This window comes from Artemia sp. Qi Xiang Cuo, chromosome 4 (genome assembly GCF_049724085.1).
Source record: "Artemia sp. Qi Xiang Cuo chromosome 4, ASM4972408v1, whole genome shotgun sequence".
Lineage (NCBI taxonomy): Eukaryota > Metazoa > Arthropoda > Branchiopoda > Anostraca > Artemiidae > Artemia > Artemia sp. Qi Xiang Cuo.
Genome location: NC_142797.1, coordinates 51,552,836 through 51,579,518, shown reverse-complemented (window position 1 = coordinate 51,579,518; position 26,683 = coordinate 51,552,836). Strand labels below are relative to the sequence as shown.

General features: G+C 35.6%; 1 protein-coding gene across 2 annotated transcripts in view; it reads left to right on the top strand.

The window, feature by feature from the left end:
* The window catches only part of LOC148953215 (stAR-related lipid transfer protein 7, mitochondrial), a 46,194-nt gene extending 22,499 nt beyond the window's left edge, over positions 1–23,695 (top strand). For both annotated transcript variants that reach the window (XM_089087578.1, XM_089087579.1), the window contains exons 5-7: positions 2,956–3,116; positions 7,505–7,772; positions 23,530–23,695. In XM_089087578.1, coding sequence (XP_088943704.1) covers positions 2,956–3,116; positions 7,505–7,772; positions 23,530–23,648 — 548 coding nt within the window. In that variant the 3' untranslated portion in view covers positions 23,649–23,695. The remainder of the gene's footprint in view (positions 1–2,955; positions 3,117–7,504; positions 7,773–23,529) is intronic.
* The last annotated feature ends 2,988 nt before the right edge of the window (positions 23,696–26,683 follow it).

Below are 26,683 nucleotides of genomic sequence, written 5' to 3'. Positions count from 1 at the left end.
AAATTAGGTCTTTTTGGATGATAACCCCCTCAGAGCCCTCACTGCAAGGCTTGTAAGTTATGACCTGGGGGCATATAAAGTTTATATAGAAAGTTGTTGTAGAACTTTCATAAAGGGCTCATTTGATTGGAAATTGAAATTGCCCTTTTTAATAGTCGAAAGTGAACGGAGAATAATTAACCCCCTTCTCACGCCTACTACGTCGCCGAACACATTCAATAACGGCTTAGAGATAGTCATGTTGTTTTACCTAGTTGAACATTCGAGTAATTATGCATTCAATGATTATAAACTTCCCAACGCACCAAGGGCAAAGGTCTTAAGTTATGTCGTGGGGGAATATAAGGTCGTTATAATTAAGCTAAGTAGTAAAAACCTCAAAAAGGGCTCATTTCATTGAATAATGAAAGGTCTATTGCACTTTTTAATAGTCGAAAGTGATTAGAGGGTAACTAACCTCCTCTCACGCCCCCGTTCCTCCAAACACATCCAATAAAAATTTTCAGATAGCCATTGTTCAACGTAGTAGAAATTTCTGGAAATTAGGTCTTTGAGAATGACACCCCCCCCCAGCCCTCAGGGCAAGGACTGTAAGTTATGCCCTGGGGGCATATAAGATTTTTATTGAAAGTTTTGTCGTAGAAACTTCAAAAGGCCTCATTTGATTGGAAATTGAAAGGGCTAGTGCCATTTTTAATAGTTGAAAGTGATTGGAGAGCGACTACCGCCCCTTCTCACGCCCACCATTTCCCCAAACACATCCAATCAAAACTTTTAGATAGCCACTTTGTTTAACGTAGTTGAAACTTCTGGAAATTAGGTCTTAGAGGATGGCAACCACCCTAACAGCCCTTAGGGTAAGAGTTGTAATTTGTGCCCTGGAGGCATATAAGGTGTTTATAGAAAGCGTTGTCGTTTCAAAAAGGGCTCAATCGATTGGAAACCGAAAGGCCTAGTGCTATTTTTAATAGTCGAAAGTGATTGGAAGGCTTGTCATTTTTATAGTAAAGATCGATGTGGGTGTAATATATTGTTTTTTGTTGTTGTTTGGACCAGGACACTTCGTATCGTAGGAGTTGTCCTGGTAACTTCGAAAAGGGCTCATTCAATTGAAAATAGAATGGTCTGATGCCCCTTTTAATAGTCAAAAGTGATTGGAGGGCGATTAATCCCCCTCCTACACCCACCCATCCAATTTCCCAATATTTTTAAAAACCTAATTCTTTCTTAAGATTAAACCAAATGCACTGTGTTAATGCTAATTCCCAATAAGGCATCTCAGCAGTATCCCAAAAACGACTGAGGATATTATGTTCAAACTTTCGGGGCAACTCTGCTGAAAATTTTTCTCCAGCATACAAATAGCAGGCCAAACTAAAGTCTTAAAAAAACGAAAAGATTTAAAGTATTATTTTCTTTTTCCCTGATAAGACTATTTCAATATAAAACAAACAGAAATTAATTAAAAAAAACTTTTTCCACAAAATAAGTTTTTCAAAGAAAAGTAAAGAACTCCATTAAACAAAAAATGAGCAAAAATAAAATCAAATAATCTACCAAGCGTGAATCTACCACAAATCAGCATCGATAAATAAATGAAACCCAAAACGAACAGAAATTACAATAAATAACCGAGTCAAACTCAAAACGAGCAGAAATTAACATAAGTTGGGCTCAAAACCCCTATGCCTTTCCAAGGCTAGAACAAAATTTGCACTTTACCGAAAAAAATACAAATGAATGTGTATTGTTATTTTAATATACATATACTGATATTTAGTAATCAAAATGTTAATATTATTTGATTTATTAAAGTTATAAAAGTAAAAACATTTATATATTTTTCAGTAATGAACTTAAAATGAACTTGTATTGAACTTAAAACAAGGTCAGTAACAATCAACAAATAACTAAATTTCTATCCTTTTTATTTCAATCATTCGATTTTCTCAAACTGGTCGTAATCATACCTTCTAAATCCCGTATATTTTGGAAATAAAGTCGTCAATTTGTTTCCGTGACTGGCGCTCTGCTAAATTTGTTTTTGCTTTCATTTTCCATTTTCAGTCAGTTTATAAAAGGAATTTTGCTTAGTAGGGTTTCTTGATACGAAAAACCCTTTAAATCTGACAAATATTATGCTTAGAATTCTCCGAAGATGGAATGTGTCCTATTTGCTCTGATTTGTTTGAATGTTGACATGCAGTTATATTTGCAAGAAGCAAAACTTTTCTTTCGTAAAGACTATAAAAATAACTAAATCATGTAATTCGTATTAAAGGTAAATTCAGGTTTGCGTATTGTCTGTAGAAGTTACGTCAAGCCAATACTCTGACCTGGTAGATCACGTTTGCATATTTTGAACTATGTCCTACCGGAATATTATTTGATATAAGCATAATTGTCTCCGAGTCCTTCCCTATTAATCATTTACCTCTTAATCATTGATTTAGGTTAACTCCCTGGACAATTCTCGAATTGCTGTAAGTTGAAAGAGGTGCAGTGTCTCTTTTTTTAATCTAGAGAGGGAGGTGGATCGTTCCACGGGCCACAATTTGGCCCTCTGATTATACAAAAGAAAATATTTGATTGAATTATTTTTACCAAAGTGTAATATGTCTACATTTCTTTTGAAATGTATATGCTAAACCTCTGCTTTAAATGGACTTGACGCATACTTTTGGCCCTTGGAGTTGGACGGATCGTTTCGCCCCAGAGACATTTTTGCTAAAATTCCAGGTTTACACAAGTAGTTTGTTTCTGTACTTTTGATAATAAATGGCGTATAATAAGTGGCATATGATGCCATTTAGCAGGGGATTTTACTGCAGATCGAGTTAACAAAAGGACAAAGTTGTTCAATTTTGGTAAATTGATTGATGAAGACTGCAGTCAACGTAAAAGACACTCAATATTTATGATACTACGTTTTAAAGGTCTCATTTTCAATTCTAGTGTATGGGAAGTACAATGATGTAAGTGCTCGAAATTTCTTTAGCACTCAACTGGACACAGAGTATCGAAGGGCTTGGGATAGCTCCGTTGCAGATTTAAGAGTTGTCGAATCATTCCCTGAAAAGAATATGGATATCATATACTGGGAAATGGAGTGGCCGGTGAGTTTTGGAATGATGTGTTCTCTCACTAAACTAATTAAGGTTTTGCTGAATAGGAATGCTTCGAATTATGTCCATGTTATCAGTTATTTTTTTATGTGTTTTAGAAGGTCTCTATTGGAATTCGGTAGATTAAGACAAAGGTACTGGAAGATATGAATATCAATACATAGCCAATGCTCAAATCATAAATTGTATGAAAATGCAGATTGACGAATTTCATATCTTAGCTTTTTTTTTTTTTTTTTTTTTTTTTTTTTTTTTTTTTTTTAGTTTAACATCTTAATTTAAGACGAAAAACTAAGTCCTTTGTGAAGTTTATTGTCCAAGAAATGTAATAGAAATATGTAGTACAGGTTCAACCTTTAAATTCCATGCACTTCGTAAGTGTAGTTTTAAGTTGTCCTTCGAAAGAAGTTTTTATGTCGACTACAAAAAAATGAATAGCCGGAACAAGATGTAGATCATAAATTGTATGAAAATGCAGATTGACGAATTTCATATCTTAGCTTTTTTTTTTTTTTTTTTTTTTTTTTTTTTTTTTTTTTTTTTTTTTAGTTTAACATCTTAATTTTAGTTTAACATCTTAATTTAAGACGAAAAACTAAGTCCTTTGTGAAGTTTATTGTCCAAGAAATGTAATAGAAATATGTAGTACAGGTTCAACCTTTAAATTCCATGCACTTCGTAAGTGTAGTTTTAAGTTGTCCTTCGAAAGAAGTTTTTATGTCGACTACAAAAAAATGAATAGCCGGAACAAGATGTAGATAATTTTGGAGACCACACTGCCTTTCCATGACGATAAAATAAAATTTTAAAATAGGGATAAAATCCTTTTTAATAGACAGTGTATAGAAAATTCATAAGAAATACCAGATATTTCGGTCACATATACAGTGACCGTCATCAGTAGTAAAACTAAAGTGAGTTTAGTTTTACTACTGATGACGGTCATTGTATATGTGACCGAAATATCTGGTATTTCTTATGAATTTTCTATACACTGTCTATTAAAAAGGATTTTATCCCTATTTTGAACTTTTATTTTATCGGAACAAGAAGTTATAATTTTGAAGATTTTTAAAATATCTAAATCTTAGGCGGTTTATCAAGTGATGCAGCTAGTCTTTTGTTTATTTATTTACTTTTTTTTTAATTCAACATTGTTTCGTTTTGGTGTATTTAATAGGTAACAAGTGAATTTTTCCCAGTTTTTCCCACTGTGTGTTAAAACTTAAAGCAAGCAATATTCTCCTTGGAATAGAAATTATCAATATCGAACGTTAATAATTTATAAAAAAAAAAAAAAAAAAAAAAAAAAACTTATTGAAACAGACGTTAACTTTTACTCAAAGGTTTGTAGAAATAATTTAATGTATTTAAGCTACTTTCATGCATTTTAGTGTGGGAATATAAAAGATGGCTGAAAAATTCGAGCACCATCCCTAACGCAGCCAGCTCTTTGCTGGTTCATGCCGAGCTAAAAACCACATTTACAGGCTTAAGAACCTTAATATTTTGAACGGAAGTTTTAAGCCTTGGAGCCTTTAGCCACCAAAAGTGACCGCTCGTGAGGGGGTGGCTACTCTCGCCTCGCTCAAATCTCTGGCTTTTGGGTTTGGGCCATGCCAATGACAGCTTCTGTATACTCTTAATTTGTTTCTTAATATGGAATGGATTGAGTTTTATTCCATGATTTCTTAATCCTAATTTCCAAATTTCATACTGATTAGGATTAGATTGACCGTATAAGTATTGATTTTAAAGCATTCGCTTTGTCCTTACAAATAACCTTTCACCATAAAACCATTAGCTATAAATCTAACTAAGACTTTTAGGATAAAGTTAGTCTAACTAAGACCTACTGCAAAATGGGTGACAGGTATGCTAACTGTCCCAGTAAAAAAAGACCTGGCAACTGAAATGTTGACAATTATCGACGCCCTATGTGCCATCATTGGCTCTGGATGAACAATATCCTTGTATATCCTACCCATACTCTGACAAAATTTTCAATGTTTCTGTTGTTTATGGCTGAGTTTTTTGTATCGTCTCTTTGTTTGCCGTCTGATTATACCGTTATTCCTTCGTTTTTCTGTCTCCCAGGTTTTCTCGACATGAAATCGATTTCCATCGATCAGTTGACTTTGTTTGGTTTCCTCAAGTCATTTTGCTTTTAGAGGTTCAGCAGATTTAGGCGTACTGTTGGCTTTAATATGAAGCATTGTGGTATTTCATTAAAACACTCAGTTGATTTAAAGTAAGACACAATTGATTTCTAACTTTGCTCTTTTCTATTCAAACATTTAGTAAACTATTAAAGAATGAACCCTTTTGGGAAAAGCAATCATCTCTGTTTATAAACCGAGACCTATTTACAACAGTATCTTTTTCTTTCTTTTTTCTCAAACACATAGAAAATTAAAAGGCTAACAAAGTTTTTATGAAATTCAGTTGGCTATATTTGCAAAATCCATTTAGTTTTCGTACAAAGCCCAAATGATGCTCAGTTATTTGTGATGGGGGCCTGAGGGGATGTCAGTCCCTTCTTACTCATCTTAATTTATGTTTCATTGTTGTTGCTTATCTGAGTTAGTTGATGCTCATTATAAATTCAGTATTGGTATTTCGTTTCTTTTATATTTACTTATTACTACTTAAGGACTTCTAAACCTTTGACTGTCTCATGAAAATGTTTTTGTTAATGTTTTCAATCGAAAATTCCCCCTCCCCTCCCCAAGATTGTGATTGCAAAGAATTCCTCTGTAATAGGGGAATTAATCTACTACTACTACTACTAACAACTCACCGCAGCACCAAGCAGCCTGAGGCCAACACAGCTACGCACGCTCCTCCTCCACCCCAATCTATTCAAAGCCTCCCTTTTCACAACCGCCCACAAATCTCCCATTTCCTTTAAATCTGTCTTTATGACGTCCTCCCACCCCATACGGGGACCACTTACTGTCCCTTTAGCTCTAGATGGTTGGCCGAAAAGAACAATCTTCGGCAATCTGTCACCCGCACATCGTGCCCTAATCACCTCAACCTTTCTTTCATTATAACCCTGGAGAGCGGTATTGAACCACATTTTTCGTATAGCCTATTGTTTGAAATACGGTCAGTCAGCCGGGTACCCAGAACAATCCTTAAGAAATTTCTATGGAAGATATCTAGCAAATCTTCATCCGCTTTTCGGAGCGTCCATGCTTCAGAGCCATATTTGACCACTGTCATCACTGTAGCTTCTAATATTCTAATCTTGGTTTGTAGACTTATCTTCCTATTCTTCCAAAGTTTTTTTTAACTGTGAAAAAACACACTAAGCCTTGGCTATTCTATTTTTAACATCTTCCATGCTCCCACCATCTTTAATAATAATACTACCAAGGTAAGTGAAGCTGCCCACCTGATCAATCTTTTCATTACCCAACGTCACCTTTTCATCTTCAATTAATCTAGGTAAAAGTAATAGAACAACACCTTGGTTGAAAGACTAGCGCATCGATGTGCCTTGAAAATTTGAACGACACAAACGGAACACTAAGTTTTAGTCTATCCTATGTTCGAGATGTAAATCTGTCTATCCTATGTTCGGATGTTCGAAACTGTCTTAAACAGTTTCGAACATCCATTCCAACACTACTCGTTTGATAAATCCCAATATATTTTTCTAGATGTAAATCAAATTTTACTTTCTACTAAAAAGGGACACTCAGCATTGATGAGAAAGGAAATATATTCTGGCCTCATGTAAAGATTATTTGTCGACAGAGACTGTCACAAGAAAAGAATTAAATTTGAATAATCTGGGATATCGGTTCAAATTGTTGCCAGGAAGATATAGAGAGCTCGTTCGAGGATGAAAAGGATTCCTTCTATTTCAATGATTCTTCAACTCTGTAATTATTTCTTGAAATGGAAATGGAAATAATTTCATTCAGAATATAGGTATGGAGCCCTATTGCTGTTACGCATTTTTAAATGGGAGAAGATTATCTTGCAATTTCTAAGTAGAAAACAAGTTATCTGTTATTGTAAAGTGTTATTTGGGTAAACTGTAAATTGAATTAAAAGAAAACGGATTTTAGACTCGAGAGAAAAGGAACAGTGAAAGTATTAAAAAAGAAAGAAATTGCATAAAAAATGGACTGTTGAATAGAATTCCAGGCTCAAAAAGTGTTCTAGGTGGACCAAATGGATTTAGTCTGATATACCGTTAATTTTTTCAATTCCTCTCTCCTCATTTCTTCTTTTCTATCTCATTCTTCTTCTTTTTCTTTAAATGGACAAAACTAATTTAGAGCTCTTTTCAACACCTTTGTATTGACAGTAATAGCCTTGCGATAATTATGTACGATATATTGCATTTGTGTGTTATATTTTAGAGGATGTTTGCAAACAGAGATTATGTCTTTGTACGACGGTACCACATTGATTATGAGCAAAAGTTAATGATAGTGGTGAATAAGTCATATCCAAATCCAAAAGTGCCTCCTAAACAGAGAATACACAGGGTCAACGAGTACTACTCAGTTATGGTAATCAAGCCGCTCACAGATTTTGATGAACCAGGGATTGAATTCTCCCTTACCTACTTTGACAACCCGGGGTTATCCCTACCGCAGTATATCGTTTCTTGGGTTGCTGCGACAGGTATTATTTTATATTATGTTTCTTTGTAAATTTATTTTCATTTCGGTGCCATGTATATAAAAGTACTTTAATAGGGGTTCCCTCAATCAAGTTCTACAACAGGTACTTACTTACATGTATCTTTCCCCTGTTAACCTTTGGATTTCATTGGAATTTTTTTGTCCACCCTTTTTTAATCTGCTCTTTTAACAAAAACATAGGCTACTCCTCTTTCTCTCTGCAAAAACATTCTGCATGGGTAGTAGGCTACTAATCTGACGTTGGTCACCTCTACAATAGGCTACTTCAATGTCCTCATCTACGAGTATAGGCTCTAGTCCAAAACAGTAAAGCCGGCAATAATTTTGGTTTAATTTTCAGTAATAAAATAAAGGTTGAAAAGGTGACAGGCTTAAAATATTATCCATACATTACATTTTTCTTTGCTATTGTTGTTTTTTGTTTTGTTCAGTTCCTATTGCTCAAGAAATTCAAATGATAAGTGCCCTAGTTCCTTGTGATTTCTCAAGTGCTGCTATGTGCATTATAAGTTAAAATACTAATGTACGCTTCAGTGCTGGATTTCAATTTATAAGAATGTTTGAATTTTCTGAATTTTCATTTTCTGTTATTCTTTTAGGTTTACTGACGATTCTAAAAGAATTTTCAAGTTATATTTAAGGTATATCAAATATCATTTTCCATCTGAATGAGTGATGTCCATGTTTGGCAGTAGTGCCACCATTTACGAGTTAAATGAACTGACTAATTCGAAGAAAAAGGAGAAAACATGCTTCTATAATTTAATATGTTCTTTGGTTCCATATTCTTGCAGCCGTCCTGCTTATTCGGATCACGATTCCCAGTAATGTAAAAGAATAACAAGGTTTTTTCTTTTTTACTCTCGTTAGCGGGTTTGCTTTTGTTGCTTGCAGATCTTTCAATACAATGCCAACGAACCGGCTTAAAAAAGGTAAGACATGTATAGAAATCGTAAATACTTAGAGGCAGATATGTGAAAATTGGAGCTCCTGATTCGAAAGCTATTTTTCTCGAATATTAGATATCTAATAAAATTTAGTGACGCAAAATTTGTGTGAGTAATATAACAGTTTTTGTAGCTTTCGCAGTAAGAAGACTAGTTGAATATTCCTTGGTTCATCCAAACGCGATATCATATGAAATAGACATTTCTGTTTCGTATTCAATGTGTCAACTAACTTTCATTTGGGTGTTATAACCAGCCGTTGTGTGTATCGTAGGATTTCAGTACAACCACAAAATTTAGCAACAGAGAAATGGGGCCCATATATTTTATTTTGTATCAATATTTGATGCGCTCTTATTTTGATTATATATTGCTTCTCTTTGCCGTGAGCCCTACTCCTATTTGATCGTATCCCCGACTTGGTTGCGAACAAGGCTGCCACTTGTTGAAATGTTATCCAAGATCTCCGGATTTCAATCTGGAACTTGGAATTTTGGGAAATACTTTTCTTATCACTCTATATATTTTTTTCTTCATATTTTGCTTTAAATACGCTTAAATTTCACATTCCTGTTGCTACGAGAAGAATCACGTGAACTGTAATAACTGTGAACGAATTTTGCTTATAGTATCAAGAGTATCCTGACAGGACTTGTATGAAACCAGGTTCTGTTTTGTCCATACATGTTCAAGTCCTGCCTGGCCCACGGTTTGTCTGATTTTCAACAACAGTTGTAAACATGGGATATTGGGGAAAGCATATATTTTAAACAATTCTCTCAGAAAATACATCTAGTATATATATATATATATATATATATATATATATATATATATATATATATATATATATATATATATATATATATATATATATATATATATATATATATATATATATATATATATATATATATATATATATATATATATATATATATATATATATATATATATATATATATATATATATATATATATATATATATATATATATATATATATATATATTATTTATTTAATATCTTAGGATGTTTTGAAAGTGAATCTATGGCTATTGTTTTAATCTCAGTGGCAGTCCTGGTCGTAGACGATTGTTCACACAAATATAACTGAAATACCCAAAACAAGAATCGTTGCCAAGATCTCTGCAATAGCAACGAAAACTCCTGTGGGAAGAATTACTGTCAAAACCTCTACATTTGCTGCCAGAACTACTGCCTCACACTTTCTGTCGAGACAACATTGCTTCGTAAGAAGAAAAACTATCACTGCTCCTATGGTAACCCTAAGCAAAGGGTGTAGGCTCAACTTTTGTAGGAAGGCTTATACCCCCCCCCCTCCCCTTCCTCTGCCTATATAGCTGACTGTAGCCTGCCACAGTAATATTCAGAATAATTTATTAGTCATGAATACCTATTATACACGTTTAATACGTATATTATACATCAGGTTTCCGCCAGAATTGAGTTGAAATAGAGCTACTTAGTCAGGTTGGGTAATTGTCAATAGATTGGTATCATCTAAATTATCTTCTCTTCAATTACGTCTCTATTAACAGAAAAAGGACATATGATCTTTAATTTGGAGAAAGATAGCTTGCACTTTATTTAGATCTTGATGGATTTTCTGTTTAGGCTTTAAGTATGTTAGCCTTTCAGCTAAGATATTAAGCTTTTTCTACTTACTGAGGAAAAAGAAAGAAAAGTAATATCCCTCAGAATACAATCTGAGGTATTAAGATGAGAAGTTTTTTTTTAATTTTAAATCGAATGTGCTCACAGTGGACAGTAACCCACGTCTTTGTTTAAAAGTAAAAGAATATAGAGATAAAAGCCAATTTTCTAATGTTGAAAATTAGGTTTTCTGTCTTTTTTATATATTTTTTTCTCTTTGTCGCTTTGGGTATAAACGGTATTTTCACTGGCCATATTATCAATACCAATTCGATTGATTATGGATACGGTCTGAAACATTTATGGATTTTTATTTTTTTTTTGGCGTTGGAAACTGGAGGCATTTCCGGCATTCTGTTTCGTTGATCTCAAACAGTTTGAAACATACCTGTCAACAATGCGTCTAAGGAAATTTTGAAGTGCTTTTTTTACTTTGATACCTTGTTCATGCAAGTGAAGTTCTATCTCTAGCCTGTTGAAAGCCTTGCATCAACAGCTACGAAATTCAAATTAAACATTGGCAACAGTAGGGTGTTTAAGAAGGGCCCTTCGTCAATAATGTCTATGAAGTTATATTAATAACGGCTTGTGTAGGCGCCGCTTCACTGTGTAATGTAAATTGACTACGGAGAAGAATATCCTGTATCAATTTTAACAAAAATTTCTTTCTTTATATTTTAGTTATACAATTTTAACGGAAATTTCTTTTTTTGTATTTTGTTCATATTAAGTTCGATAGTGACTTGACTATATGTAAGCTGTTGTGAAGCTGAAATAAGCATCTTCATTTTTAAATTTGTTCAGAATTCAGTATCTCAATTATTTAGTATGATTCAGCGTGTGTCGAGTTCGCTCACTTTTTGTGTAAATTATCAGCTTGTGCAAAGCTATTCTAAAAAAAAAATTATAAGTGGGTTTTGATGTTGCTACATTTGCCCTTTATGGGCCAAGAGCTCTTTTCCAGGTAGTTTCTTTTTGTTTTAAGTTCTGATATTCCTCTTTATTTTACTGAAAAGTTTTACTTTTAATCTAATTTACTTGTTATAACGATACAAAAATAACTATCATAAACAATTGGATTTTTGATCTTTTTCTTCAATTGTGAATGAACAAATCTGGGGATTATTCGGGGAAGGGGCAGAGGCTAGCAAAAAAAAAATACCTGTCCAAGATTTAAAATTTCTTGGCTGAAGGCACCCTAATGAAGAGATATTCAAAAATGGATTCCCTAAAAATCAATCCATCCGAAGATCTGGGGTCTCAAACTTAGAAATCTTTTTGTCAAGAAAAAATTTACAAGCTTTAAACCTTATTCGTTATACTCTCCTTGATATTTATGGAGGTATATATTTTTCGTAGGAAAACTATTTGAATAAGCTTGCGTCTCTGCTACCGAAGATTTTTTAACCGAAGATATTTAAAATGGGTATGTTCCAGGGTGGAAGCTGCATTGTTTTTTTATTTCTAACTTTTAAAGCACAATAAAATAAATGTGTATTTCTTCTTGTTTTTTTTTAAATGTCGCTGATTATGTCCAACTTGTATCGAGTCCAGCTTGTGTCGCCTTTTTTTTAAATTTTGCTTGCTTTACACTGCAATCAAAAAGGGGATATCTTGGAAAAAAATGAATAACGAATATTTATTCCATTTCCAGCAATTCCTAATATTCAAGTAGTTGCCTCTTATTGTCAAATGGAAAAACTAAAGTATTTAATAATGCAGGGGGCTTCCAAGAGACATTAGCCAGGGGTGGTTCTAGTTGACTTTAAACACCCTAAAAAAAAATTCAATATATATAATATCTAGTGAATTATTGTAAAGATTTGTACCTTGTAAATATAATTCTTAAATTGTAGGCCTTATCATTAGAACATTCTCGTTCGTATGGTCACAGAAAACAAAATTAATTAAAACGTAGATAATAATTATCTGTAAAGATAAACTGTGGCTTTTTTTCAAAGTTTTTGACCAACATATTTTGCATCATCTAGCCTCTAATTTTAGAAAAGTTAGGTTTATTTAGCAATTAATTAAAAAAAAATTCCCACAAAATAAGTTTTTCAAAGACAAGTAAAGAACTCCATTAAACAAAAAATGAGCAAAAATAAAATCAAATAATCTACGAAGCGTGAAACTACCGCAAACAAGCATCGATAAATAAATGAAACCCAAAACGAACAGAAGTTATAATAAATAACCGAGTAAAACTCAAAACGAGCAGAAATTAACATGATTTGGGCTCAAAACCCCTATGCCTTCCCAAGGCCAGAACATAATTTGCACTTTGCTGAAAAAAATATAAATGTTCTTACTTTTATAACTTTAATAAATCAAATCATATTAACCTTTTGATTACTAAATATCAGTGTATGTATGTTAAACTGACAATGCACATTCATTTTTATTTTTTTTCAGTAAAGTGCAAATTATGTTCTGGCCTTGGGAAGGTATAGGGGTTTTGAGGCCAACTTATATTAATTTCTGCTCGTTTTGAGTTTGACTCAGTTATTTATTGTAATTTCTGTTCGTTTTGGGTTTCATTTATTTATCGATGCTTATTTGCGGTAGTTTCAAGCTTGGTAGATTATTTTATTTTGTTTTTGCTCATTTTTTGTTTAACAGAGTTCTTTACTTTTCTTTGAAAAGCGTGTTTTCTTTAAATTTTTTTAAAATGACCTTCGGTTCGTTTTATATTGAAATTGTCTTTTCATAGAGGTAGAGCATAGCACTCAAAATCTTTTCGTTTTTTTAAGACTTTATTGTTTTACCTACTATTTATATGGTGGAGAAAATTTTTCAGCAATTTTTAACAACATACACCCTTTCAAAAATCTAGACACAAATAGTAGTGTTTAATTTCGTTTCATACCTCCTCTAGTTGACCCGAAATGGAAAACTTGATACCATTCGCAAAAAAATTTGCTTACTTTCTTTGATAGCTTGGATACACTTACGCTATTTTGACTTGGTTAAATTTTAAGAGCAGAAGTAGCCCCGAAAGTTTGAACATAATAACCTCAGTCGTTCTTGGGATACTGCTGAGATGCCTTATTGGGAATTAGCTTTAACACAGTGCATTTTGATTTAATCTTAAGGCAACATTTAGTTTTTAAACATAACGGCAAATGGGAGGGTGGGCGTGGGAGGGGTAATAGTTGCCCTCCAATCACTTTCGACTATTAAAAGGGCACCAGCCCTTTCTATTTTCAATCAAATGAGCCCTTTTCGAAATTCCTATGACTCCTTCGATATGAAGTGCCCTGGTCTAAACAACATCAACAACAAAAAATCATACATTTTACTCACATCAATCTTTACTATAAAAATTTCAAGTCTTCCAGTCACTTTGGACTATTAAAAAGGGCACTAGGCCTTTCGATTTCAAATCGAATGAGCCCTTTTTGAGTATCTACGATAACGCTTGCTATACACATCTTATGTGTCCCCAGGGCATAAATTACAACCCTTACCCAAAGGGCTGTGATGGTGGTTGTCATCCTCAAAGAAATAATTTCCAGAATTTTCAACTACGTTAAACAAAATGGCTATCTCATAATTTTGAATGGATGTGTTTGGGAAAATGGTGGGCGTGAGAAGGGCGTTAGTCGCTCTCCCATCACTTTCAACTATTAAAAAAGGCACTAGCCCTTTCAATTTCCAATCAATGAGCCCTTTTGAAGTTTCTACGACAACGCTTTCAATAAAAACCTTATATGCCCCCAGGGCATAACTTGCAACCTTTGCCCTGAGGGCTGGGGGGGAGAGAGTTGTCACCCTCAAAGACCTAATTTTCAGAACTTTCTACTACGTTAAACACAATGGCTATCTGAAAATTTTCATTGGATGTGTTTTGGGGAATGGTGCGCGTGAGAGGGTGGTTAGTTTCCCTTTAATCACTTTCGACTATTAAAAAGGGTACTAGCCCTCTCAATTCCTAATTGAATGAGCCCCTTTTGAAGTTTTTACGACAACTCTAACTATAAAAACCGTACATGCCTCTGGGTATAACTTACAACCTTTGCTCTGGGGGGTATGTAATCCTTAAATAAATTATTTCCAGAACTTTCAACTACGTTGAACAAAATGGCTATCTCTAAACTTTGATTGAATGTGTTTGGGGAAATGGTGGGCGTGGTAGAGGGGTCAATTACTCTCCGCTCAATTTCAACTATTAAAAAGGGCAATTTCAATTTCCAAACAAATGAGCCCTTTTTGAAATTTCTACGACACCCTTCTATATGGACCTTATTTGCCCCCAGGGCGTAACTTAAAACCCTTGCACTGAGGGCTCTGAGGAGGTTATCATCCTAAAAGACCTAATTTCCAGAACTTTCGACTACGTTGAACAAAATAGATATCTCAAAATTTTGATTGAATGTGTTTGGGGAAATGGTGGGCGTGAGAGGGGGTTTTTTGCCCTCAAATCACTTTCGACTATTAAAAGGGCACTAGTCCTTTCAATTTCTAATTGAATGAGCCCTTTTTGGTGTTTTTACAACATCGCTTTCTATAAAAACCTTACATGCCCCCAGGGCATAACTTACAACCGTTGCCCTGATGGTTTTTTTTGGGGTGGGGGGGGGGGGGGTTGTCATCCTTTAAGACCTAATTTCCAAAACTTTCAAATACGTTGAATAAAATGCCTATCTAAAAATTTTGATTGGATGTGTTTGGGGAAAAATTGGGCGTGAGCGGCGGGTTAGTTGCCCTCAAATTACTGTCGACTATTAAAAAGGGCACTAGCCCTTTGAATTTCCAATCGAAAGAGCTCTTTTTGAAGTTTCTACGACAAAGCTTTCAATAAAAACCTTACATGTCCCCAGGACATAACTTATACCCCGTGCCCTGAAGACTGTGGGGAGACTGTCCTGCTCAAAGATATAATTTCCGGAATTTTAAATTACGTGAAACAGAATGGCTATCTAAAAATTTTGGTTGGATGTGTTTGGGGACGAGGTGTACGTGAGAGGGGGGCAAGTTGCCGCTCCACAGCTTTTATATGCTAATAAAGGAACTAAATCTTTGAATTTACATTTGAAAGATCGCTTTTTCATGTTTCTATGACAAAGATTTCAATAAAAACCTTACATGTCCCCAGGGCATAGCTTATAACCCTTACCCTGAAGACTGGGGAGAGTGTCTGCTCAAAGGTATAATTTCTTGAACTTTACACTGCGTGGAACAAAATGGCTATCTCAAAGTTTTGATTGGATATGTTTGGGGAAATGGTGGGCTTGGGAGGGGTGTTAGTTGCCTTCCAATCACTTTCGACTATTAAAAAGGGCACTAGTCATTTCGATTTCCAATCGAATGAGCCCTTTTTGAAGTTTCTACGACAACGCGTTCTATAAAAACCTTATGTGACCCGAGGGCATAACTTACAACCCTTGCCCTGAGGGCTGTGGTGGAGTTTCTTCCTCAAAAACATAATTTCTATCTGGAAATCAACAACGCTGAACAAAATGGCAATATAAAAAATTTTATTGGTTGTGTTTTGGGAAAAGGTGGGCGAGAGAAGGGAGTTAGTTGCCCTCAAATCACTTTCGACTATTAAAAAGGGCACTAGACCTTTGAATTTTCAATCGAATGAGCCCGTTTTCAAGTTTTTACGACAAAGATTTCAATAAAAACTCATATGCCCCTAGAGCATGACTTATAACCATTGCCCTGAAGACTCTGGGGGGAGTGTCCTGCTCAAAGATACAATTTCCTGAACTTTAAACTACGTGGAACAAAATAGCTATCTCAAAATTTTGATTCGATGTGTTTGGGGTAATTGTGGGCGTGGAAGGGGTGTTAGTTGCCTTCCAACTATTAATTGCTTTCAACTATTAAAAAGAGCACTAGCCGTTTCAGTTTCGAATCGAATGAGCCCTTTTAAAAGTTTCTACGACAACGCGTTCTAGAAAAACCTTATATGCCCCCAGGGCATAACTTACAATCCTTGTCCTGAGGGCTGTTGGGTGGTTATCTTCCTCAAAGACCTAATTACAGAACTTAAAAATGCGTTGAATAAAATGGCTATCTCAAAATTTTGATTGGATGTGTTTGGGGAAAAAGTGGGAAAGAGAGGGGGATTAGTTGCCCTCCAATCACTTTCGACTATTATAAAGGGCACTAGCCCTTTGAAATTCCAATCGAATGAGCCTATTTTGAAGTTCTACGACAACGTCTTCTATAAAAACCTTGTATGCCCCCAGGGCATAACTTACAACCATTGCCCTGAAGGCTCTGGGGGAGTGTCTTCCTCAAAAACATAATTTCTATCTGGAAATCAACTACGCTGAACAAATGCCTATTTCAAAATTTTGATTGGATGTGTTTCGAGAAATGGTGGGCATGGAAGGGGTGTTAGTTGCCTTTTAATTACTTTCGACCATTAAGAAGGGCACAAGTCACTCCAATTTCTAATTGAATGAACCCTTTTCGAAGTTTCTACGACAACTTCTTCGATACGAAGTGCCCTGCTCTAAAGGAAAAATATAATAAATAATACATTGTGCCAACATCGTTCTTATATGCCCTCAGGGCATAACTTAAAACCCTTGTCCCGAAGGTTGTGGGGGAGTGCCCTCCTCAAAAACATATTTTCTATCTGTAAATCAACTACGCTGAATAAAATGGCTATATCAAAATTTTGATTGGATGTGTTTGGGGGAATAATGGGCGTGAGGGGTGCTAGCTGCCCTCCAATCACTTTCGACTATTAAAAAGGGCACTAGCCCTTTGAATTTCCAATCGAATGAGCCTTTGTTTAAGTTTCTACGACAACGCCTTCTATAAAAACCTATATGCCCCCAGAGCATAACTTACAACCCTTGTCCTGAAGGCTGTGGGGGAGTATCCTCCTCAAAAACATAATTTCTATCTGGAAATAAACTACGCTTAACAAAATGGCTATTTCAAAATTTTGATTGGATGTGTTTCTGGAAATGGTGGGCGTGGAAGGGGTGTTAGTTGCCTTCCAATCACTTTTGATTATTAAAAAGGGCACAAGCCACTGCAATTTCCAATTGAATGAGCCCTTTTTGAAGTTTCTACGACAACTTCTTCGATACGAAGTGCCCTGCTCTAAAGGAAAAAAATAATAAATAACAAATTGTGCCAACATTGTTCTTAAATGCCCTCAGGGCATGACTTAAAACCCTTGCCCCGAGGGTTTTGGGGGAGATTCCTCCTCAAAAACACATTTTTATCTGGAAATCAACTACGCTGAAAAAAATGGTTGTATCAAAATTTTGATTGGACTTGTTTGGTGGAATGATGGGCGTGGGGGGGGCTAGTTGCCCTTCAATCACTTTCGACTATTAAAAAGGGCACTAGCCACTCTAATTTCCAATCGAATGAGCCCTTTTCGAAGTTTCTACAACAACGCCTTCTATAAACACCTTATATGCCCCCAAGGCATAACTTACAACCCTTGGCCCGAAGGCCGTGGGAGAGTTTCCTCCTCAAAAATATAATTTCTATCTGGAAATCAACTACGATGAACAAAATGGCTATCTCAAAATTTTTGAATGGATATGTTTCGGGAAATGGTGGGCGTGGAAGGGGTGTTAGTTGCCTTCCAATCACTGTTGACTATTTAAAAGGGCACAAGCCACTCCAATTTTCAATTGAATGAGCCCTTTTCGAAGTTTCTACGACAACTTCAATACGAAGCGCCCTGCTCTAAAGGAAAAAATAATAAATGATACAATCTGCCGACATCATTCTTATATGCCCTCAGGGCATAACTTAAAACCCTTGCCCCGAGGGTTGTGGGAGAGTGTCCTCCTCAAAAACACATTTTCTGTCTGGAAATCAACTACGCTGAACAAAATGGCTATCTCAAAATTTTGATTGGATGTGTTTAGGGGAATGATGGGCGTGGGGGGGGGGGGGGGCTAGGTGCCCTCTAAACACATTTGACTATTAAAAAGGGCACAAGCCTATCCAATTTACAAAAGAATTAGCCCTTTTAGAAGTTTCTACGACAACTCCTTCGATACGAAGTGCCCGGGTATGGAGAAAAAAAATACACCGTGCCCACATCGTTCTTTACTTAGGCAGCGCTATTGCGCTGCCTATGATGCTCTTCAGAATACTGTCTAGGTTAGACAAAATACTGATTTTTTGCTTTGTTCCTCCCATTCTTGACTGCATGAAATGCTTTCACTGTTCCAGATTTTTTTTTTTTTTTCAAAAAATGAACGTTTTCTATTCAAGTTTCCTTTATCTCTGGGAACAGTTCGTATTTTTCAACAATATTATAATCCAGAAGTATTATCAGTTCAAAACTTTATTAAGCATGTTTGAATTTTTCTGTAATAATATCCTCCCCCAGATATATTTTCAGCCAGCTCATTCCGGGAACGGAGTTTGGAGCGTCAAAAATACATATTTTAAGCTTATACGTTTTAGGCTTTTTAAGATTTTATCTTTCCAATATTTTCATTGGGTGTCCTTCAGTCTAATCGCATACAGCCGGGGGGGGGGGAATTAGTCCTGGTGCCACTAAATTTGGCTTGAGATTCAGGTGACATCAATTCAAAAATCAATATATTTGATGTGTTTTCCAACTCCAGTTTTTTTTTTTTTGTCCTAAGTGAAATATGATTTCATTTGTGTGGAAATCTTGAAAAAAAACTTTTACAATGAAATGTTATTTTAGCTAAGGCATTAGAATGAAACATACGTGTTTCTTTTCTTAATATCCTTGTAAAATGGAAATGGGAAATAATTAATTAAAGATTTCCCGGTGGGTTTGTTATCTCCCTAAATGATCTTCATTCGAATTTCCACATTTAACAAAGATATTCTCATTATTTCTCATGTAATATTCTCGTTAAAGCAATAAACAAAGCCACTCTATCCTAGTGCTTTTCTGTTTATTTTTTTTTTGTTATTTGATACTTAATCTACTGGAAGTATGAGATACATGTTATATCTGTTATAACTGCACGGTTTCAAAATGTCTGGATCTTTTATATTTTTAATTTTATTATATTAAAGCCCTATCTTGCAATATAATAAAATGAAGTAAGAAGTTGCTCAAGTTACTCGTTCAACAAATATTTGATTCCACTGGATTTGATGAATGGACAATTCTTCAGGGTTTGGTTTGTTTTGGTTGGCTTTTTTGGAACGAAAAACCTATTCCTAGCTAAGTTATATATTATGGGTTGCCTCCCCATAGTAGCATAATATTTTTATATGAACATATAATAAGTTGGAGGTAATAGTCTTGAGATTGTTTGTACAGGATTTCGACTCTTTTTGATAGAAGAGCATCGCCAAAGGTGGAAAACCATGTTGTGAGCAAGATGGGCCCAGGATTATACAAAGCCTCCATTCACCTGGAGGTCCCAGGGACTTCTTGCTGTCTGGTTTTAAGCCGACTTACGCGCTTCGTGTTTACTTCAGAAAATGTGTTAGTCTCCTACCTGCACTGGTTCTGGGACCATTGCTTTTCCTGCGTCCATTATAATTTCAATGATTTAAAAAATATTAAAATTGCAACTTGGAATGTTATGACGTTAAAAACAACTGTCATATCGATATTTTGACTGACTAGTTCAGACTTCGAACTGGACTTATTAGAAGTTTCAGAAACATATATCTCAGGGGTAGGAAATATGAAATTAGGTGATATAGAATTTATTTGCTACTCAGGCAGGAAGGATGGGGGTGTAAGCGTTGATTAGGGCTTATGATGAATAAGGTAGGTGCCAAGTCTTTCGTAGGTTGGGAAGGTATTAATAATAGGATGCTAATCGCTCATTTTATGACTAAGAAGTGCAGGGTATCATACCCTGTAAAACCGACTGATGGAGATAGTAGTGACTCAGATGAATTTTACTTACAGCTACACGAACAAATAGACAGGGTCCCAGTTAGAAATATGTTATTCTCATTTGGAGATTTTAATGCCCATGTCGGTAGAAATTAAGAGATTATATCCTAGCCTAGATAAATTTGGTTCAGGAAAAGAAAACAGTAATGGTTTCAAACTACTGCAATCTTGTAGGTATAAAAATCTAGTTATAACGAATACAGTGTTTGGCCATGAAATGGCCCATAAGTTATTATGGTATTCACATAATGGTAAGATAGCAAACCTTATTGATTATGTTATTGTAAACCGAAGACTGGTGATCGATACAATGATACTAGGGTATATAGGAGTGCTGTTATTCGTGTCTAGGGTCTAGTAGTGTCTAAAGTCAATTTAAAGCTGAAATTTGGGAAGGGTAACTACCATCAGGGAAGTTTTGATGTTCGTAGAATCCAGGATGAGAATTTGAGAGAAACCTTCCAGGAACAGTAAGATACTAAACTCCAGAGTTTAAAATTTGACAATTTAGATGATGAATGGAATAATTTTAGGAAAATAGTTTGTGGAGTCGCTGATGGTGTCTTAGGGAACAAAGTTAGAAGTGCAGCTAGGAATATTATTCAAAATGTTTTATGTTTAATAGAGAGGAGGAAGGGCCTGTACAAGAATTATTTGAGTGGTAGATCATATGGAAATAAAAAGAATGTAAAGAAGGTGGAGAGAGCTTTTAATGTGAATTAAGAAATTGTCAACTGGAGGTCATGGATAAAATCGCCGAAGATCTAGAAAATGCAGCCAGACGGTATAATTGTAAAATATTGTACTAGCATGTTAATAAATTGAAAGGGAATAGTCAATCTGGACCTGTCCCAGTTAAAGATAGGAACAATTAGTGAGAACGAAAGATTTAAAGAGAGATGGGCAGAACATTTGGAGAATGTGCTAAATTGTGATAGACTTACAGGAAAAATATAGTAAATACTGATATAGTTTGTGACATTTTGGGTTTGAAGGAAGATTTATTTTGTGATGAAGAATTAGTGGCAGCACTAAAAGGATTAAGAAATAATAAGGTCCCAGGTGCTGATTGTGTTGTAAATTAGTTTTTTAAGTATGGGCTTGAGGTTAGAGGTAAGTTACTGAAGGTTATGAATATGATTTTTCAAAAAGCGATACCTAGCGATTATGGTAAACTCTAAGGTAAACTCTAATTTAACCCCTCTATAACAAAGGTAATAAGAATGAGTGTGGTAATTATTAAAGGATTAGCCTGGTTTCTGTTTGAAGCGAATTACTTAGAATGATGATACTTTCTAGACTTAGAGATGCATTAGATAAAGTTTTAAGAGAAGAACAGTACGGTTTTAAGAAGGGTAGATGATGCGTCGACCTAGCTTTCACTCTTGGATTAATAATTGAGAAGTGCGTGAGTCATCAAACGTCTTTATTCCTCAGTTTTATAGATTCATATTTATACATGAATCTATATTGCTCAGATTTATAGCAAGCATTTCATTATGTCGATAGAAGAGCTTTAGCGAAGGTCCTGTACTTGTGTGGTATACCATATAAATACATTAAGGTGATTAGTACTATGTACGTGAATAACATTGCCGCAGTTAAGGTAGGAAATGAGGTTAGTAGCTGATTTCGTATTAAATTAGGAGTTAAGCAGGGTTTTACTCTATCCCTATTTGTGGATCATTTTGATGAATTTTATCCTAAGGAGCACAGCAAGGACCATGGGAGAACACGGAATAAAATGAGGGAGTAAAACTTTCCCATTCTTAGATTTTACTGATGATTTAAGCATCTCTGATGGAAGTGTGAGCAGACTGAATGAACTTTTAGAGGTTTTGAGAGTTAAGCGTGCAAGAATAGGTTTGAAGATTAATGTGAAGAAGACCAAGTCATTAAGACTAGAAATAAGTGAAGGTGAAGAAATGATGGTGGATAATGGTTAGCTCGATCAAGTGGACAGCTTCAATTACCTAGTTACTATTATCAATAAGGACCGTGGGTGCAGCGAATATGTTAAAATTAGAATAGCAAAGGTCCAGGTTTTTTTTTCACAGTTGAAAAAAGTTTGGAAGAATTGGAAGATAAGTCTGCTAACCAAGTTTAGAATATTGGAAGCTACAGTGATGGCAGTGGTCAAGTATGATTCTGAAGCGTGGGCGCTCGGACAAACCGGAGGAGGATTTGCTTGATGTTTTCCAGAGAAATTGCCTACGGATTGTTACGGATGAAGGATAACAGATTGCCAAAGATTGTCCTTTTTGGCCAACCGTCTGGGGCCAAACAAAAAGCAGGTCGTCCCTGAATGAGGTGGGAGGATGTCGCAAGAAAAGATTTACGAGAAATGAGAATTTCTTGGGAGGGTTTCAAAAGGGAGGCTTTAAATAGATTGGGGCGGAGCAGGAGCGTACAAAGCTGTGTTTTCTCCGGCGGCATGGTATTGCAGTGCGTTAGTAGTAGCAGTAGTATATTAAATGTATGAAGGAATGCGAAACTACGCGCAGTTTTTTGTTGTTTTTTTTAGTTTAGGATATATGTTAACTATTTATCAAAAAGAAATTTTGGGTTGTTTTTGTTGGATTATTTTGATTATGCTTATTCAAAATTTTAGCGAAATTATGCACATCCCCCTAACCATGCCAAATTATGGGAACATGTTTGAACATCTATTGGTATTTTACTGTGTATGTGGATGCGTTTAAAAAATATTCACGTTAATCAATATAAATATATATCTTCATATGAACAAAGAAAAAATTGCATAATTCTTTTATATTCCTCCATGTTTTCATCCATGGCAGTACCATTAATGCTGGTTGATAGTTCCTTCGCATTGTCATTCCGTAACGTAAGCTACTTAACAAAAGAGTGTAAAAAAGCATTTCAAGGAAGTTTAAATTTCATAAGAATCATTAGTGAACCAGTGTGATAAACCTTTCGCCACTGTAAGACAATAAAAGGGGGGAGATTGTTTCCTGTTCTAGCTGCTATTTATAATAATCTGTTACTTCTTTGTCATAATTATCCTCAGCAGGAACTTAAGCAGGTTGCTCTAAAAGTTTGTGTTAAAAACAAAGTGAGAAAAGTGTGCGTTTTCTTTTACAATCACTATTTACGCATTTGTTTGTCTTGGTGAGAGTAGTGAACTAATTATTTCTCGCGACTGGAATTCGCTAAAGGAAGTGCTTTCAGAAGGCGGATGCGGATGGGGCTGTTCCCTCATAGTGTAGAAAATCTAGTATTTGGATGTTTGTAACTTTGTCTGTTTTACTCTTTCAGGGCTTCCGGATTTTCTAGAAAAGCTTCGTGAAGCTGCCAAAGCTGCTAGGACGGGTGTGTCAAACAGTGATGAATACTCTAGTCAGCTTTCAAGCAATCTCACTGATGAATCATTTTAGTTTTGCTTTTTTCTCTTTTTTGTAGTAAATGCTTTCTAATGGTGTTATGTTAATTGTTCTTTTTCTATATCGTATATTTCGACGCCCTTAAAATCATCAATTAAAAATTTTGGTAATACTACCAATTCAGTTACTTTTCCACTATTGGTGTTTTATTTAACGTAATTTTTTTTAGCAAACAGGGCTAAATAATGTCTATTTGGTAAAATGAAAGAGGTTACGAGTGTTTAAATATCCTTGATTATGCTAGTTTCCAAATTAACATATTGAGAGAAAAAAAAATCGAAGAATCATAGGCAGCGCAATAGCGCTGCCTAAGTAAAGAACAATGTTGGCACAATATTTTTTTTTTTCCCTACCCGGGCACTTCGTATCAAAGGAGTTGTCGTAGAAACTTCGAAAAGGGCTCATTCGATTGGAAATTGGAGTGGCTAGTGCCCTTTTTAATAGTCGAAAGTGATTGAAGGGCAACTGAGCGCACCGCGCCCATCGGTCCCCCAAACACATTCAATCAAAATTTTGAGATAGCGATTTTGTTCAGCGTAGTTGATTTCCAGATAGAAAATATGTTTTTGAGGAGGACACTCCCCCACAACCCTCGGTCAAGGGTTTTAAGTTATGCCCTGAGGGCATATAAGATCGATATTGGCACAATGTATTATTCATTATTTTTTTTCCTTTAGACCAAGGCCCATCGTACTACCTCAGTTGTAGCAGAAATTTTAAAATGGGCTTATTCAATCAATAATTGGAGTGACTTATGTCCTCTGTCGCATTCAAAAGTAACTGGAAGCCGACTGACAATTTTCCCACGATCCGCAATGACCCAGTAACTTCCCATCAAAATCTTGAAGTATCTATTTTGTTCAATACTGTCGATTTCCACATAGAAATTATGTTTTTGAGCAGGACACTCCCCCACAGCGTTCAGGGCAAGGGTTGTAAATTATGCCCTGGGGGCATATAAGGTTTTTATAGAAGGCGTTGTCGTAGAAACTTCAAAAAAGGCTCATTTGATTGGAAATTCAAAGGGCTAGTGCCCGTTTCAATAGTCGAAAGTGATAGGAGGGCAACTCGCCCCCCCCGCCCACACCCATCATTCCCCCAAACACATCCAATCAAAATTTTGAGATTGCCATTGTGTTCAGCGTAGTTGATTTCCAGATAGAAAATATGTTCTTGAGGAGGGCACTCCCCCACAACACTCGGGGCAAGGTTTTAAGTTATGCCCTGATTGCATATAAGAACGATGTTGGCACAATGTATTATTTATTATTTTTTTTTCCTTTAGAGCAGGGCAGTTCGTAACGAAGAAGTTGTCGTAGAAACTTCGAAAAGGGCTTATTCAATCGGAAATTGGAGTGGCTTGTGCCCTTTTTAATAGTCGAAAGTGATTGGAAGGCAGATACCACCCCTTCAACACCCATCCTTTCGGGAAACACATCCAATCAAAATTTTGATCCAGCCATTTTGTTCAGCGTAGTTGATTTCCAAATAGAAAATATGTGTTACAAGAGGACAATGCCCCAAAGCCCTCAGGCCTAGTGTTTTAAGTTGTATACTGGGAGCCATATTAGGTTTTATAAAAAGCGTTGTCGTCGAAAAGTTACAACAGGCTTATTTGACTGAAAACTCAAAGACCTACGGCTGATTTTAGTAGTTGAAAGTGACTGGAGGGCAACTAGCCCCCCCCCCCGCCCATCATTTCCCCAAACACATCCAATCAAAATTTTGAGATAGCCATTTTGTTCAGCGTAGTTGATTTCCAGATTGAAAATATGTTTTTGGAAATTATTATTTATTATTTTTTTCCTTTAGAGCAGGGCACTTCGTAACGAAGAAGTTGTCGTAGAAACTTATAAAAGGGCTCATTCAATTGGAAAATTAGAGTGGCTTGTGCCCTTTTTAATAGTAGAAAGTGATTTGAAGGCAACTAACACCCCTTACACGCCCACCATTTCCCAAAACACATCCAATCAAAATTTTGATCCAGCCATTTTGTTCAGCGTAATGGATTTGCAAATAGAAATTATGTTTTTGAGGAGGACACTCCCCCACAATCTTCAGGGCAAGGGTTGTAAATTATGCCCTGGGGGGCATTTAAGGTTTTTTATAGAAGGCGTTGTCGTAGAAACTTCAAAAATGGTTCATTCGATTGGAAATTCAAAGGGATATTGCCCTTTTTAATAGTCGAAAGTGATTGGAGGGCAACTAACCCCCCTCTCACGCCTACCATTTCCCCAAACACATACAATCAAAATTTTGAGATAGCCATTTTATTCTACGTAGTTTTAAGTTATGTAAATTTGGTCTTTTAGGATGACAATCCCCTCACAGCCCTCAGGGCAAGGGTTGTAAGTTATGCCCTGGGGGCATAAAAGGTTTTTATAGAACGCTCTGTCGTAGAAACTTCTAAAAAGGCTCATTCGATTAGAAATTGAAATGGCTAGTTCCCTTTTAATAGTCGAAAGTAATTGGAAGGCAACTAACACCCCTTCCGCGTCCACCATTTCCCCAAACACATCCAATCAAAATTTTGAGATAGCCATTTTATTCAACGTAGTTTTAAGTTATGTAAATTTGGTCTTTGAGGATGACAGCCCCCTCACAGCCCTCAGGGCAAGGGTTGTAAGTTATGCCCTGGGGGCATATAAGGTTTTTATAGAACGGTCTGTCGTAGAAACTTCTAAAAAGGCTCATTCGATTAGAAATTGAAATGGCTAGCTCCCTTTTAATAGTCGAAAGTAATTGGAAGGCAACTAACACCCCTTCCACGCCCACCATTTCCCGAAACACATCCAATCAAAATTTTGATCCAGCCATTTTGTTCAGCGTAGTTGATTTGCTAATAGAAATTTTGTTTTTGAGGAGGACACTCCCCCACAACCCTCAGGGCAAGGGTTGTAAGCTATGCCCTTGGGGAATATGTCAGGTTTTTTATATAAAGCATTGCCGTAGGAACTTCAAAAAAGGCTCATTCGATTGGAAATTCAAAGGGCTAGTGCTCTTTTTAATAGTTGAAAGTGATTGGATGG